The 17,166-nt window shown below is 47.9% G+C and overlaps 2 protein-coding genes across 2 annotated transcripts in view; one reads left to right on the forward strand and one right to left on the reverse strand.

Moving 5' to 3' along the window:
- The window catches only part of LOC140418206 (uncharacterized), a 387,895-nt gene that overhangs the window by 300,290 nt on the left and 70,439 nt on the right, over window positions 1-17,166 (forward strand). The gene's annotated exons all lie outside the window — the stretch shown is intronic.
- Window positions 345-12,481, reverse strand: LOC140418199 (uncharacterized). Its single transcript, XM_072501620.1, has 2 exons — window positions 12,286-12,481; window positions 345-3,572 (listed from the first exon to the last, which is right to left on the reverse strand). The coding sequence occupies exon 2, from the start codon at window positions 2,886-2,888 to the stop codon at window positions 1,902-1,904; it is 987 nt and encodes a 328-aa protein (XP_072357721.1). The 5' UTR covers window positions 2,889-3,572; window positions 12,286-12,481; the 3' UTR covers window positions 345-1,901.

Here is a 17,166-nt window from a genome sequence, read left to right on the forward strand (position 1 = left end):
CAGGGGCACTGAACCCTGGGGGTCACATCACCATCAGCCCCGGTCACCCTCACCCCTGATTGGTTGGAGGTACAGTTCCCAGTCAGTCCCCCAGCAGCTTCCTGTCTCTATTAGCGACGCCCATGGCAGTTCCCCAACTGGGGAACAAGCCCCGTTATTCTCATCTAAATTCAGCCCTCAGCTCCATCACCTGGCTGTCATTGACACGAGCAATAGAGACAGAAAGGTGCCCGAGGGTCAAATAGGAAGACAAAACTTGTGGATTAGGACCCCCATAAAGGTCAGCAACTTCTTGGAAAAAATCAAATTCCCAGTCTACAAATTAAAGGATCACATGACAGGACTTCAAGTTTCCTGACTTTTAATGCAACAAACAAACTAGAAGCTACTTTAACTCAGAAACCTACACAGTAAACTATAAACTAGAACTTTGCCTTTTTGCACAATCTAAAATCACACTCCACGATTTTAGTAACTCTGTCCTGGAAGTCAAAACTTAATTGTCTCAGAACCTGTCCAAAGTGATGATTCATTCCCGAGGATTTACTTCAGTTCTTCGACCAAGACACTGAGAAACAAAGGGAGAATAGAATAGAATGTGAACTGGCAAAATACATAAAAATGGACTGTAAAAGTTTCTGTGGCTACGTAATAAGGAAATGTTTGGCTCAGACAAAGGTTTGTCCATTCCAGATAGAGTCAGGAGAATTTAGAATGAGGAATAGAGATCTCTACAGCCTCCTCGTTCAACACTCTGGGATGTAGATCATCAGCTTTTGGGGATTTATTCACTTTCAGTCCCATTAATTTCTCCAGTGCTACTTTTTCACCAATACTAATCTCTGCCAGTCCCTTGGTTCTCTGGTGTTTTGGGGACAATTTCTGCATCTTCCTCTGTGAAGTCAGACACACATTGTTTAGTTTCTCTGCCATTTCCTTACTCCCCATTCTAAACTTTCCTGTCTCTGCCTGGAATGGACCCACATTGGTCTTTGCTAATCTTTTCCTTTCCACATTCCTGTGGAAGTTTTTCCAGTCGGTTTTTATGTTTCTCACCAGTTTGCTCTCATCAGTTTCTTGGTCCCCCTTTGCTGAATTCTAATGGAGCTCATGGGATCTTTAACTTTTCTTGTTCGCTATGGTTGCATCACGTTTCCGGTTGGATTTTTGTTCCTTAAAAGAATCTATATTTGTTGTATATATGCAAATTAAAAGTCACAAAAATCCCAGAGGATCATAGGCTGCTCTCCCCTTTGACAGAGAGAGAGCTGACTGGAGGTGATTTAACCTGAGGGTCAGCACACCTCAGGCGAGGGGCCTGGTTGAGAAGGCGGGGCCTTCATGAATAAACTCAGCCTGTACGGGAGTTGAATCCTCACTGTTGGCCTTGCTCTGCATCACAAAGAGTCGTCCAACCAACTGAGCAAACTGACCCCTGATAAATATGTAATAATTCCTTAAATATTAGGTATTCCCTGTACCAATCAGTTTCCCAGACCACCTCCGACAACATACCTCTCACACCCTGATAGTTTTCTTCTGTGAGGAACGCCCAGATAAATTAAACAAAAGAATCATGTAACCACCAGGGCCCATCTCCATGGCAACGTGGGATGCTTTGGGGGTTCCAAACAGAAATAGCAACTAAATATCTTCACACTTCCCAACATCCTTTCACTCTGTGATTCTTGTGCAATTTGAAGCCAGGTATTACCTACAAAGCTCAAAGGGCATCAGCCCACTGGAGGCAAAGTGATGAGACTGGTCAGTCCAGCAGAAAGAAACCCTCCAACCATCCCCATTGACTACCTGTCAGAATGAACAAAACGTAGTCCTGGATGTAGAGCAGAAACAGTAACAGCAGAATCCAACCACTGTACTCAATTGTGAAATTGTTGGCATCACAGCAGGTGCGATGAAGTATGCAATCCCATCGCACATTGAGAAGTGAAGGACCTCTCCCCAGCGTGAACTCGCTGGTGTGTCCGCAAGTGAGATAACCGAGTGTGTCCCTTCCCACACTGAGGGCAGGTGAATGGCTTCTCTCCAGTGTGAACTCGCTGGTGTGAATGCAGGTTGGATAACTGAGTAAATCCCTTCCCACACTGAGAGCAGGTGAACGGTCTCTCCCCAGTGTGAACTCTCTGGTGTTTCTGCAGGGTGGATAACTGAGTGAATCCCTCCCCACACTGAGAGCAGGTGAATGGCCTCTCCCCAGTGTGAATTCGCTGGTGTGACTGCAAGCCGGATGACTGAGTGAATCCCTTCCCACACTGAGAGCAGGTGAATGGCCTCTCCCCAGTGTGAAATTGCTGATGTTTCTGCAGGGTGGATGAATCACGGAATCCCTTCCCACACTGAGGACAAGTGAATGGCCTCTCCCCAGTGTGAATTCGCTGATGGATCCGCAGGGTGGATGAATCAATGAATCCCTTCCCACACTGGGAGCAGGTGAATGGCCTCTCCCCAGTGTGAATTCGCTGGTGTCTCCGCAGGGCGGATAACTCAGTAAATCCTTTCCCACACTGAGAGCAGATGAATGGCCTCTCTCCAGTGTGAACTCGCTGGTGAGTGCGCAGGTGGGATAAGTGAGTGAATCTTTGCCCACACTGAGAGCAGGTGAATGGCCTCTCCCCAGTGTGAACTCGCTGGTGTGCCTGAAGGTTAGATAATTGACTGAATCCCTTCCCACACTGAGAGCAGGTGAACGGCCTCTCCCCAGTGTGAACTCGCTGATGTTTCCGCAGGGTGGATGAATCAATGAATCCCTTCCCACACTGAGAGCAGGAGAATGGCCTCTCCCCAGTGTGACTGCGTCGATGAATCTCCAGCTGAGATGGGGCTTGGAATCCCTTCCCACAGTCCCCACATTTCCACGGATTCCCCATGATTTGGGTTACCTCGTGTCTCTCCAGGTTGGATGATCAATTGAAGCCTCTTCCACAGACACAACACGTGTATGGCCTCTCCCTGCTGTGAATGTTATGTTTATTCAGGCTGTGTAACTGGTTTCCTCAGACAGTTCACTGGAACTGTCTGCACGTTCTCCCCGTGTCTGCGTGGGTTTGCTCCGGGTGCTCCGTTTCCTCCCACAGTCCAAAGATGTGCGGGTTAGGTGGATTGGCCATGCTAAATTGCCCTTAGTGTTCAAAAAGGTTGGATGGGGTTATTCGGTTACGGTGATAGGATGGAGGTGTGGGCTTAGGCAGGGTGATCTTTCCAAGGGATGGTGCAGACTTGATGGGCCAAACGGTCTCCTTCTGCACTGAAAATTCTGGGAGTCTATGAACTCTCTCTCTCGGGTGTGTTGTGTGGGTCTCGGTGCTTTTCCAGTCACACTGATGTTTCCACAGTCAGTTCACTGGAACTCTCTCACTTGGATGTGTGTTGTGTGGGTCTCGGTGCTTTTCCAGTCACACTGATGTTTGAAATCTTTAGCTGACAGTTCGGGCAAACATTTCTCCTTCTAGATTCAAAGGCCGATGATATTCAGGTTCCAGGGAATCGAGTGACTGTCAGATCGAGACGTAATGTTTGAGATTTCTGTCTGTAATTCCTCCTCATGGCATATCCTGTAAAAACAATTTACAAAATTCATCACTGACAGTACAGGACAGAAACGTAGAACAACAATTCTTATTTCCATGGAACATTTTTTCCTCTCTTATTCCCCGAAAGCTGTAAATCTCCCTCCTATACACTCTCCCTCCATCCTCACTCTGCTGTATCCAATGACCCTCCTAATTCTCCTGATTGTGCTAATTCAGGCTGATTGACAGATTGTAGAAGCCAGGTATTTCGAATACAACTAGTATAGGTAAAAGATAGCTGTTTAAGCATAAATATTAGGCCCCAGTTTTAAATACCCATTTATACAGCATAATTCACTTTTACTGAAGTCCGTTGTTCTGGCAAATGCATAAAATTCCATTATAGATTATAACAGCACAGTTGCAAGACAACTTGACACTGCTTGTGCTAATTGTCAAGGACAAGGACTGAGTTCCATGGCAACGAGGTGGCAGGAGTCCAATGCAGTTTGTAAGAGCATTGAATCATATATATTTCACTCAATCTTTCTCGATATGAAGTCTCAATTGTTACATTAGCCAAGCCAGTTTACAACCAGTCTATTACTGGTAAAGATTAGCAGAATATCACATTCCATAACATGTAGACATGAAACAATTAAAAAGCTGATGTTGCACATTGAAGATGGACGGCTTGCCATCAAATCAAATGTGTTTGAGTCTAACCCAAACCAATTAGGATTATATTGGGGTGTGATTAGATGACTTAAGACAGATATGAAAGTGTATAACTGAAAAGTTTCCCCCCGCCATTTTTGGGTGTTGTCTTTTGGGTGTTGTCTGTCCTTAATTTCTGTCTTTGATTCTGTCAGTGTGTCTTTCTGTAGTGTCTTTGTGTTGTGTTGTCTTTCTGTTAGTTTAGTCAGTTTTGTCCTTAATAGTCTTTCTGTCTGTTAATGTGAGATGTCTTTTGGGGGGTTCTGTCAGTCTGTTAGTCTACTTTTGAGTTTGAGTTTAGCTGAAGATTAGCTCTCTCTCTCTTTTCATGTTTCATTGCCAGACTTTGACCGTTTAAAAGTTACTTTCGAGCTGTCTGCCTAAGCAAAAGAGATAATGCCTGTAATTCTCTGAAAGCTTCGAATTGCCTTTTAAATGACTTTCAAATTGTAAACAAGCGACTACAAATAAAAAATTCTTTTTGGCACCTGAGAAGTTTGACTGAAGTTTCTGCTGAGTCCCAGTATTCGCAAAGTGCTACTGGTAACCGAATAGCAGAGATAATATAAATTCCTTCAACTTTACACAGTCGAATAATACAAGGAATCGAACGACTTGGCATAGTCCAAAAATATTACAAATCTTACAACTTGTCGTATTGCGCCAGGACTTTGATTCATCAACTAAACTTCCCCCAAACTTGGCGTAGTTCGACAGGTTAAGATCCCATCAATTACAGATTCCTACACAGATCCAAGCTCAGCTCACAGCTTCCTATCCAGGAGATCACAACAAATATGAGCTGCAATCGGCCATTCGGACCATCGAGCCTGAACCATTCAATGGGATCATTGGCTGACCAAGTTCAGCACTGTTTTCCCACACTATCCCCCATATCACAGTGGTTAGCACTGTAGCTTCACAGCTCCAGGGTTGCAGGTTTGATTCCCGGCTTGGGTCACTGTCTGTGCAGAGTCTGCACGTTCTCTCTGTGTCTGCGTGGGTTTCCTCCGGGTGCTCCGGTTTGCTCCCATGGTCCAAAGATGTGCAGGTTAGGTGGATTGGCCATGCTAAATTGCCCTTAGTGTGAAAAAGGTTAGATGGGGTTATTGGGTTACGGGGATAGGTGGAGGTGTGGGCTTAAGTAGGGTGCTCTTTCCAAGGGCGGTGCAGAGTCAATGGGCCAAATGGCCTCCTTCTGCACTGTAAATCCTCTGGGGTACAGAATTCCAAAGCTTCACCACATCCTCGAGTAAAGAAATCCCTCCTCATCTCAGCGTTCTCTCCATTTACCTGCCAGTTCCACATAACCCTCATCAATCAGAAGTCTGTCTGTGGGGAGGGATGTCGGGTTTGTGATATGGGTGCGGGAGTAGCTGTTTTTCCGCAGGTTCTGGCACCACTCACCTATAATCTGTCACTTACCTGATTGCCCGGCACCCACCTACCTAATCCTTGAATTAATATTGTGATCAAGTCCCTGGAAGACGCCAGGGTTCAGTTTGGTAGGATTATGCCAAAAAGAGTCAAGAAATGCGTCGATAAAACAGCGCAGGTGGATTCAGCGGAAAAGGAGCCGCCTTTTCAACATGGCGGCCTGACCCTCAGGAGGTCTCTCGACCCCGCTCTCTGGGAGGCGGTGAAAATGATGACTGCCGACATTATCCGTGTTATTGACCAGAGGCGGAGTGTGCTGACTCAATATCTGTGTCCTCATGAGGACCAGCTACAAAACGCCATGAGAGGCTCGATGATCCGGAGGAGAGAATACTGAACATTCAGCAAGATGCCTCCTCGACGGAGACAAGGGGCGCGATTCTCCACTCCCACGCTGGTTGGGAGAATCGCCTGGGCCGCCAAAATTCCTCCCAAGCAGCAGGAATGGCCCGGCCGAGTTTCGCGGGCCGCAAGCCGGAGAATCGCCGGAGACACCCAAAATGGCGATTCTCCGGCACCCCCGCTATTCTGAGGCCCGGATGGGCCGGGCGGCCAGGCCAAAACGGCGGGTTCCCCCCGGCGCCGTCCACACCTGGTCGCTGCAGTCGTGGGCGGTGTGTGAACGCTGGGGGTGGTCGGCCTGCGGGGGGGGGGGGCGAGGGGGGATCCTGCACCGGGGCGTACCTCAGATGTGGGGTGGCCCGCGATCGGTGCCCACCGATCTTCGGGCCGTCCTCTCTGAAGGAGGACCTCCTTCCTTCTGCGGCCCCGCAAGATCCGTCCGCCATCTTCTTGAGGGGCGGACTTAGAGAGGACGGCAACCACGCATGCGCGGGTTGGCGCTGACCAACCCGCGCATGCGCGGATGACATCCGTTATGCGGCGCCGGCCGCGTCATCTATGCGGCGCCGCTTTTATGCGGACGACAAGGCCTGACGCGGGTAGATGACGCGGCCCCGATACTGGCCCATTGTCAGGGCCTGAATCGGTCGGGACCGGGGCCGTTCCGCACCGTCGTGAACCTCGACGGTGTTCACGACGGCGCAGCCACTTCGCCGTGGAGAATCCCGCCTAAGAATTCAATCCTTTGAAAACCAGCCGAGTGGCTGGCGGAGGTCCTGGAGGATTTGGAGAACTGAGGGTCACAGAAAGAACATCCGAGTCATTGGTCTGTCAGGTGGTCATCATAGAATTTACAGTGCAGAAAGAGGCCACTCGGCCCATCGGGTCTGTGCCTTGGAAACAGCACCCCAGCCAAGCCCATACCTCCACCCCATCCCCGGAACCCAGTAACCCCACCTAACCTTTTATTTGGACACTAAGGGCAATTTATCGTGGCTAATCCACCTAACCTGCACATCTTTGGTCTGTGGGAGGAAACTGGAGAGCCCGGAGTAAACCCACGCAGACAGGAGAGAATGTGCAGACTCTGCACTGATAGTGACCCAAGCCGGGAATCGAACCTGGGACCCTGGAGCTGTGAAGCAACTGTGCTAACCACTATGCTACCATGCCGCCCATAAATTGTTATTTTCTGTCCATTCAGTGTGGAGGGTAAGGCTCCCGTGAGGTTCTTCGAGGACCGACTGCCACGTTTTCGCAACTGGATTTGAAGCCTGAGTGTTCCAAATTAGAAAGGGTGCATCGTATCCTGTCTCTGAGGCTGAGGGATAGTTTTCATCGCAGGCCTGTAATCATTCGCTTCCACAACTTGAAAGAAGGTCCTGGAGACGGGTATGGTGAGGTGGCACCTGGCCCCAGGAGGGAGTGAGGATTCAGGACTTTTCGGCAGCAACACCGAAGCTTCGAGACTTCGATGAAGTTCAAAGGCAGCTCAAGGCTGTGGGGAGTGAATTACGTTATGCTTTATCCTGCTCCCGAAAAATGGTATCCAACAACTCGGTCAAGTCTTTCAATAATCCAACTATTGCCTTGGCCTTCATTAAATCCATGAAGGGCAAGGATCTGGAGGACTGGTTTGCAGCTTGGACATCCACTGGACCGAACCTCTTTCCATTTAGAAAGTGCTCTTTTCTATTCTTTTTTGGTCCAAAATGTATAACCTCACACTTGTTTACTTTGAATTCAATTTGCCACAAATTTGCCTATTCACCGAGTCTGTCAATATCTTCTTACAATTTTATGCCATTATCTAGTCTGTCTGCGATGCCACCGAACTTTGTATCATCAGCAACAGTGAAGAGGCCCTTCGGCCCATTGAGTCTGAATGGCCACCGACACGTGAAAAGGACCTGACCTACCTATCTATTCCCATTTGCCGGGACTTGGCCCATAGCCTTGAATGTTATGACGTGCCAAGTGTTTAAAGGATGTGAGGCAACCCGCTTCTCCCACCCTCCCAGGCAGTGGGTTCCAAACCACCCTCTGGGTAACAAGGCTTTTCCTCAAAACCCCCCTAAACCTTCTCCCCTCATCTTGAACTTGTGTCCCTCGTGACTGATCTTAACTGAGGGGAACAGCTGCTCCCTATCCACCCTGTCCAAGCCCCTAATAATCTTGTACACCTCAATCAGCAGCCCCCCCCCCAACCCCCCACCACAACCCCCCAACCTCCCCCACCACAACCCCCACACACACACACATGCAACGGCCCCCTTCTCGGCTCCAATGAAAACAATCCAAGCCTAAGGATAACCCAGAAAATTAAAAGAAAAATGCAGGATAATCCAGAAAATTACAAGCCGGTGAACTTTACATTAGTGGTAGGGAAATTATTGGAGAGGATTCTTCGAGACAGGATTTGCTGCCATTTCGAAGCAAATGGACGTATTAGTGATAGGCAGCATGGTTTTGTGAAGAGGAGGTAGTGTCTCATTAACTTGATAGAGTTTTTTGAGGGAGTGACGAAGATGATTGATGAAGGTAGTAAGCCCCTTGGCAGACTGGTACAGAAGGTGAAGTCACACAGGATCAGAGCTGAACTGGTAAGATAGATACAGGATTGGCTCGGTCATAGAAGACTGAGGGTAGCAGTGGAAGGCTGTGACTAGTGGTGTTTCGTGGGGATCACTGCTGTGACCTGTGCTGTTTGTAGGATATATGAGTGATTTGGAGGAAAATGTAACTGGTTTGATTGCTAAGTTTGCAGGCAACACAAAGGTTAGTGGAATTGCGGATAGTGATGTGGATCGTCAGAGGATGCTGCAAGATAGAAATCGGTCGGAGACTTGGGCAGAGAGATGGCAGATGGAGTTTAATCCAGCCAAATGTGAGGTAACGCATTCTGGAAGGTCTAATACAGTAGGGAAAGATACAGCAAATGGCAGAACCATTAAGAGGATGGCATCGCAAGTGGAGAAGGTAGTCAAGAAGGCATACGGCATGCTTGCCTTCATCGGCCGGGGCATTGAGTTTAAAAATTGAAAAGTCATGTTGCAGCTTTACAGAACCTTAGTTAGGCCACACTTGGAATATAGTGTTCAATTCTGGTCGCCACACTACCAGAAGGATGTGGAGACTTTGGAGAGGAAACAGAAAAGATTTACCAGGATGTTGCCTGGTATGGAGGGCATTAGCTATGAGGAGAGGTTGGAGAAACTTAGTTTGATCTCACTGGAATGACGGAGGTTGAGGGGTGACCTGACAGAAGTCGACAAAATTATGAGGGGCATGGACAGAGAGGATGGTCAGAAACATTTTTCCAGGGTGGAAGAGTCAATTACTGGGGCACACAGGTTTAAGGTGAGAGGGGCAAAGTTTAGAGATGTACGAGGGAAATTCTTTTACACAGAGGGTAGTGCGTGCCTGGAACTCACTGCCAGAGGTGGTGGTGGAAGCAGGTATAACAGTGGCATTTAAGGGACGCCTTGACAAATAGATGAATAGGATGGGGGACCCCAGAAGAGTAGAAGGTTTTAGATTAGACGGGCAGCATGATCAGTGCAGGTTTGAGAAGGCCGAAGGGCCTGTTCCTGTGCTGTAACTTTCTTTGTTCTTTGTTTGTTCTATCCAACCTCTCTTCATAAATGTTCCATCCCGGGCAACATCCTGGTGAATCTCCTCTGCACCCTCTCCAATCATATCCTTCTTATAATTGTCCCATTGGGCAGACGCAGCATGGGTTCATAAAGGGCAGGTCGTGCCTAACTAATTTAGCGGAGTTTTTTTGAGTACATTACCAGTGCGGTAGATAACGGGGAGCCAATGGATGTGGTACATCTGGATTTCCAGAAAGCCTTTGACAAGGTGCCACACAAAAGTTTGCTGCCTAAGATAAAGATGCATGGCATTATAGGGAAAGTAGTAGCATGGATAGAGGATTGGTTAATTAATAGAAAGCAAAGAGTGGGGATTAATGGGTGTTTCTCGGGTGGCAAATAGTAGCTAGTGGTGTCCTTCAGGGATCAGTGTTGGGCCCACAACTGTTCACAATTTACATAGATGATTTGGAGTTGGGGACCAAGGGCAATGTGTCCAAGTTTGCAGACGACACTAAGATACGTGGTAAAGCAAAAAGTGCAGAGGATACTGGAAATCTGGATAGGGATTTGGATAGGCTAAGTGAATGGGTTGGGGTCTGGCAGATGGAATACAATGTTGACAAATGTGAGGTTATCCATTTTGGTAGGAACAACAGCAAAAGGGATTATTATTTAAATGATAAAATATTAAAACATGCTGCTGTGCAGCGAGACCTGGGTGTGCTAGTGCATGAGTCGCAAAAAGTTGGTTTACAGGTGCAACAGGTGATTAAGAAGGCAAATGGAATTTTGTCCTTCATTGCTAGAGGGATGGAGTTTAAGACTAGGGAGGTTATGCTGCAATTGTATAAGGTGTTAGTGAGGCCACACTTGGAGTATTGTGTTAAGTTTTGGTCTCCTTACTTGAGAAAGGACGTACTGGCAGTGGAGGGTGTGCAGAGGAGATTCACTAGGTTAATCCCAGAGCTGAAGTGGCTGGATTACGAGGAGAGGTTGAGTAGACTGGGACTGTACTCGTTGGAATTTAGAAGGATGAGGGGGGATCTTATAGAAACATAAAAGATTGTGAAGGGAATAGATAGGATAGATGCGGGCAGGTTGTTTCCACTGGCGGGTGAAAGCAGAACTAGGGGGCATAGCCTCAAAATAAGGGGAAGTAGATTTAGGACTGAGTTTAGGAGGAACTTCTTCACCCAAAGGGTTGTGAATCTATGGAATTCCTTGCCCAGTGAAGCAGTAGAGGTTCCTTCATTAAATGTGTTTAAGATAAAGACAGATAGTTTTTTGAAGAATAAAGGGATTAAGGGTTATGGTGTTCGGGCCGGAAAGTGGAGCTTAGTCCACAAAAGATCAGCCATGATCTCATTGAATGGGGAAGCAGGTTCGAGGGGCCAGATGACCTACTCCTGCTTCTAGTTCTTATAATGTGGCAACCAGAAATGCGAACAGTAATGTCCCATATGTCTTTTTCACCACCCTATTAACCTGCCCTTCCACGTTCAGAGAACTCTGGACAAACACGCCAAGGTCCCTTTGTTGCTCAGAACTTCCCAGTGTCATGCTGTTCATTGAATACTTCCTGGTCACATTACCCCTTCCAAAGTGTGTCAGTTCACTTTTTCTGCCCATTTGACCATTCCGTCTATATCTTTCTGTAACCCAAGACACTCAACCTCACTGTTAACCATCTGACCAATCTTTGAGTTATCCGCAAGTCTTCCATGTGGGATCTTGTCAAAAGCTTTATTGAAATCCATGTAAACTACATCAACTGCACAACTCCATCTACACACCTGGTCACATGCTCAAAAAGTTCAATCAAATTTGTTAGGCATGACCTCCCTCTGACAAAGTCATGCTGACTATTCCTGATCAAACCTCTCCAAGTGGAAATAGAGTCCATCAGAACTTTCTCCAATAGTTTCCCTACCACTGATGTAAGACTCACTGGACTGCAGTTCCCTGGCTTATCTCTACAACCTTTCTTAAATAATAGGACCACATTAGCTGTTCTCAAGTCACCTGGCAACTCCCCTCGTGGCCAGAAATTAAAAGTTTGAGTCAGAGCCCCTGAAATCTCCTCCCTTGCCTACCACAGCATCCTGGGACACAATTCATGCAGACCTACTAATCTAATAATCTTATGGGCGGCACAATAGTATAGTGGTTAGCACTGCTGCTTCACAGCGCCAGGGACCTGGGTTTGATTCCTGGCTTGGGTCATTGTCTGTGCGGAGTCTGCACATTCTGCCCGTGTCTGCGTGGGTTTCCTCCCACAAGTACCGAAAGACGAGCTTCTTAGGTGAATTGGACATTCTGAATTCTTCCTCAGTGCATCCGAACTGGTGTCGGAATGTGGCAACTCAGGGATTTTGATAGTAACTTCATTGCAGTGTTAATGTAAGCCTTCTTGTGACAATAATAAAGATTATTGTGAATGGGCCGAAAGGCCTCTTTCCGTGCTGTAAAATTCTACGACTTTAAAGATAGAGGTGGTAGAGGGAGGGAGGGAATGAATTTATAGAGAACGTGCCAAAGCCCCAACATTCACCAGCTCGGAGGACACACCTTAGCTCCCTTTCCAATCTGAAAGCAGCCTGAGCTGGATTTACATTCCCCTTAATTGATCATTGCTGAATGATAATCCTGTACTTCCTCACCTCACACCACTGTGACAGCACCTTCACTACACAGACTGCAGCAACTGACCGAACATCACCTTCCCAGTTATTCCTGAAGGCACCGCCTTCCAAACCTGACCCCTTGCCTGAGGTGCGGTGATCCTCAGGTCACATCACCGCCGGTCAGCTCTCTCCCGGGACCAGGCCCTGGTTCACAGCCGCCATCTTGGGGAAGCAGAGCGCATGCGCTGGCGTATTGGTGATGCAAAAGCGAGTGGGCGGGGCCTGAAAGTTTCTGTTCCCAGCCGGGTCCTAGTGCCCAGTGATCTGTTAAAAGGCAACCGGTTTTTTAAATGTTTCACCCACTCCCAGGCTGAAGCTGATGTTTGTGGCCTGGAGGTGCCAAGAGATCACGTAGACATTCAGTGTGAGAGGCTGCAGCCTCTGTCTAGCTACCTGAAGGGGTTACACAGCGTTTGATTACATTTAGTGGTCCTTTCCAGTTCATTATCAGGATGTTTATGTGATATTTTCTTACCCTCAGTGTGATATTTCTTTATTTAAAATACATTTCAGCAGCAGGCTGACTGGTGATTTTTAAAGGAATAAAGTTTATTTATTATCACACTATTTCCCAGGATGTTTGAACATCTCAGCTCCTCCTCTCTTTCACACTCACTGACACATACACAGAAATTAGGTACAGATCAAGTTGATGCTGTAATGATGAAAATGGAATGTAGACTGCAATCTTTATATCGCTGCAGGTCTGTTGTCTTCTTGTTGAACTAATCCTTTAGTTGGAGTGAAGCATTTTTAGAAACGAATAATTCTCACGAGTCTCTGAAGCTTTCTGTAGATGAATCGGCAGGAGGTTGGTCTCAGGTGGACTTGGAAGCTGGAATATGTTCAGTACTGTGGCTGCACTGGAAAACATTCAGCTCTGCTGTTTCAGCAGGTTCCTGGTGCTTCAGATGCTTCTCACACACACATTTGCTTTGTTCAGGGTTTATTATACTGCATCCCTGACAATTAACTGCAGGGTTAAAACTCAGACCCAGAACACCCCGATACAATAGCAGTTTACGATGGTCACTCACGCTTATCTCTGCCCCAATTCGAGCTCATTCTCCTGTGTTCAATAGGACACTTGGAGACCAACAGTCCAGAGATTTCATATTCCTCAAATGCTGGTTCATCCTGACACAACGAGACATTTAAACTTCACAGGTGGCTGCAAAGTTTCCTTATTTAGGTCCGTGTTTAACTAAATATTGGTCACAGAATCGAATGTTGCCCACAGTTTAATGTCCATAATAACATGTTAAGTTGCAGCCATCTTGGCAGTTTGTGGATCTTACAGTCTGTAATATCTAGTATCCTTGTGCCGAACGTGACATCTTGAATCTACTCTTGGGTCTGGATAAAACAGTGCATTGTCGCTGGGTGGGATGGGCGGCACGGTAGCACAGTGTATAGCACTGTTGCTTCACAGCTCCAGGGTCCCAGTTTCGATTCCCAGCTTGGGTCACTGTCTGTGCGGAGTCTGCACGTTCTCCCCGTGTCTGCGTGGGTTTTCCTCCGGGTGCTCCGGTTTCCTCCCACAAGTCCCGAAACGTGCGGTTAGGTAATATGGACTTTCTGAATTCTCCCTCTGTGTACCCAAACAGGCACCAGAATGTGGCAACTAGGGGTTTTTCACAGTAACTGGCACTGTTTTTTTTTACATATTTGTTTTTATTCTCCTCCTTTTTCACATTTTCTCCCAAATTTACACCCAACAATAAACAATAATCTAACAAATATGTAAATCCCCACAGCAATAACAACAATCCCATCCTCCCACCAAACCATGTTCACACAAACAAATGACAAAAAGGAAATAGGGATCACCCATAGACGCCATTAACACACAGCCCCCTCCCCCCAACCCGCCCCAACTAATGTTCGATGATATTCCGTTCTTGAAAGTGCATAATGAATAATGCCCATGAATTGTAGAACCCCTCCATCCTTCCCCTCAGTTCAAACTTAACCTTCTCAAGAGTCAAGAATTCCAACAGGTCCCCCCCACCACGCCAAGGCACAGGGTGGAATGGTTGCTCTCCAACCTATCAGGATCCGCCTTTGGGCGATCAACAAGGCGAAGGCTACAACATCTGCCTCCGCACCCGTTTGCAACCCTGGCTGGTCCGTCACCCCGAATATGGCCTCCCGGGGACCCGGGTCCAGTTTCACGTGCACCATGTTAGAAATTATCCTAAAAACCTCCTTCCAGTAATCCTCTAGCTTTGGACAGGGCCAAAACATATGAATGTGATCCCCCCCACACCTCCTCCACAACGTTCCCACACATCCTCTACTCCTTCAAAGAATCGGATCATACTCGCCCTTGTGAGGTGTGCTCTGTATACCACCTTCAGCTGCATCAGCCCCAACCTCGTGCACGAGGTGGAGGCATTCACTCTCCGGAGCACCTCACACCAGAACACCTCCTCCATATCCTCTCCCAACTCTTCCTCCCACTTTGCTTTGATCCCTTCCAGTGGTGCCTTCTCCTCTTCCAAAATAGCTCCTTACATCGCTGACACTACCTCCTCCAGTAATGTGGAGGCCGGCTCCACCGGGAAGCTCTGTATCTCCTTTCTGGCAAAATCTCGAACCTGCATGTATTTAAACATTTCCCCCTGCTCCAGCCCATACTTCGCTTCCAGCTCCTTCAATCCTGCAAACCGACCCCTAAGAAACAAATCTTTTAGTGACTTAATCCCCTTCTCCTCCCATTTCTGAAAATTTCCAACCCACTTCGCTGGTTCAAATCTGTGGTTCCCCCGAATCGGCATTTCCCTTGACCCTGCCCCCAACCCGAAGTGTTGGCGAAACTGCCTCCAGATTTACAATGAAGCTATTATTACCAGACTCCCTGAGTATTTCCCCGGGGCCATCGGGAGCGGCGCTGTTGCTAGTGCTTTCAATCCTGACCCCCTGCACAAACGCTCCTCCATTCTGACCCACTGGGAATCAACCCCTCAGACCCAGCTCCGCACCTCCTCCACATTCGCTGCCCAGTAATAATACATCAGGTTCGGAAGTCGCAAACCCCCTGCCTGCCTTCCCCTCTGTAGCAGCATCTTTCTAACTCTGGCCACCTTCCCTCCATTATAAATGAAGTAATCCTTCCCTCAATCTCTCTGAAAAAAGCCTTTGGTAGGAAAATCGGCAGGCATTGGAAAATAAACAGAAATCGCTGCAATACGTTCATTTTAACTGGCTGTACCCGACCCGCCAGCGACAGAGACCATCCCACCTTGCCAGGTCAGCTTTCACTCTCTCCACCAAACTAGAAATGTTGTACTTGCGGAGCCCCCCTCCCCCCCACTCCCGGGCAACCTGCACCCCCAGGTATCTAAAGTGAGTCCCTGCCCTACGGAATGGCAGCCCCGACACACCGGCCCCCACCCACCGCCAAGACACCACAAAATACTCACTCTTGTCTAGATTTAGTTTAGACCACGAGAAAGACCCAAACCCCCGAAGCAGCTCCAATATTCCCCCTATCGACACACTCGGTTCCGACACGTGTAACAGCAAGTCATCGGCATATAAGGACACCCTATGCTCTATTCACCCCACCCCCGCACTATTCCTTTCCATACCCCCAAACCTCTTAATGTGATGTGCAACGGCTCAATCGCAAGTGTGAACAGCAGGGGGGACATAGGACATCCCTGCCTAGTCCCACGGTGGAGAGAAAAGTATCTTGAGCTGATGTTGTTTGTGCGGACACTCGCCCCGGCTCCTTATACAGTAGCTTTACCCAGTCCACAAATTTTGGTCCAATCCCAAATCGGTGCAGAACTGCCATCAAGTGCCCCCATTCTACTTGGTCAAATGCTTTCTCAGCGTCCAATGCCACAACCACCTCTGTTTCCTTCCCCTCTGCCGGCGCCATAACGACGTTCAATACACTTCTAACATTTGAAAAGAGCTGCTTCCCTATCACGAGCCCCGTCTGATCTTCACATATCACCTTCGGGAGGCACTCCCCCAGCCTACCGGCCAGTACCTTCGCCAATACTTTTGCGTCCACATTCAGAAGCGATACGAGCCTATACGACCCACACTCCATCGGATTATCTTTTTTTAGCAACAGTGAAATCGATGCCAGCCCCAAAGTTTGTGGCAACACCCCCTTCCCTATCGCCTCTTCAAACATCCCCACCATCAGGGGTACCAGCCTATCCTTAAATTTTTTATAATATTCCATCGGAAACCCATCCGGCCCTGCCACCTTCCCCGATTGCATCCTCCCAATCGCATCCTTTATCTCCTGCTCCACTATCGCTCCCTCTCATGTAGTCCTGTTCCCCTCCCCTAACCTCGGGTACTCCAACCCATCTAGAAATTCCTGCATCTCACGGTCTCCCCCAGGTGGCTCTGACCTGGACAACCCCTCATAAAATTCCTCAAAAACCTTGTTAATCAGTTGCAGAGCTACCACCAACTTCCCCGCCCTATCCCTCACTTGAACTATTTCCCTTGCCGCTGCTTCCCTCCGGAGCTGACCTGCTAACATATGTTCGTAAACTGCATCCCTTGCTCGTCTCAGCTGGTGCATTGCCTTTCTGGTAGATAGTCGGTCAAAGCTCGCCTGTAGTTCCTTCCTCTTTTCCAGCTTTGCTTAGTCCCCATCTTCTGCATAACTCCTATCTACCTCCAACATCTCATCAGTTGAAACTTACATATTCCTTAATTACCTTTTCAATTTTGTCACAGAACACTTCGTTCCCCAAAAGTCCCACATCTAATTTCCACCCCGGTCTCTGCGCTGCCCCCTTCTCCAGTACCATATCCATCCAATGTGGAGCGTGATCTGATACTGCAATTGTCGAGTATTCCGACCCCTTAACCCCAGCCAGC

The sequence above is a fragment of the Scyliorhinus torazame genome, chromosome 5 (assembly GCF_047496885.1).
Source record: "Scyliorhinus torazame isolate Kashiwa2021f chromosome 5, sScyTor2.1, whole genome shotgun sequence".
Classification (NCBI taxonomy): Eukaryota; Metazoa; Chordata; class Chondrichthyes; order Carcharhiniformes; family Scyliorhinidae; genus Scyliorhinus; species Scyliorhinus torazame.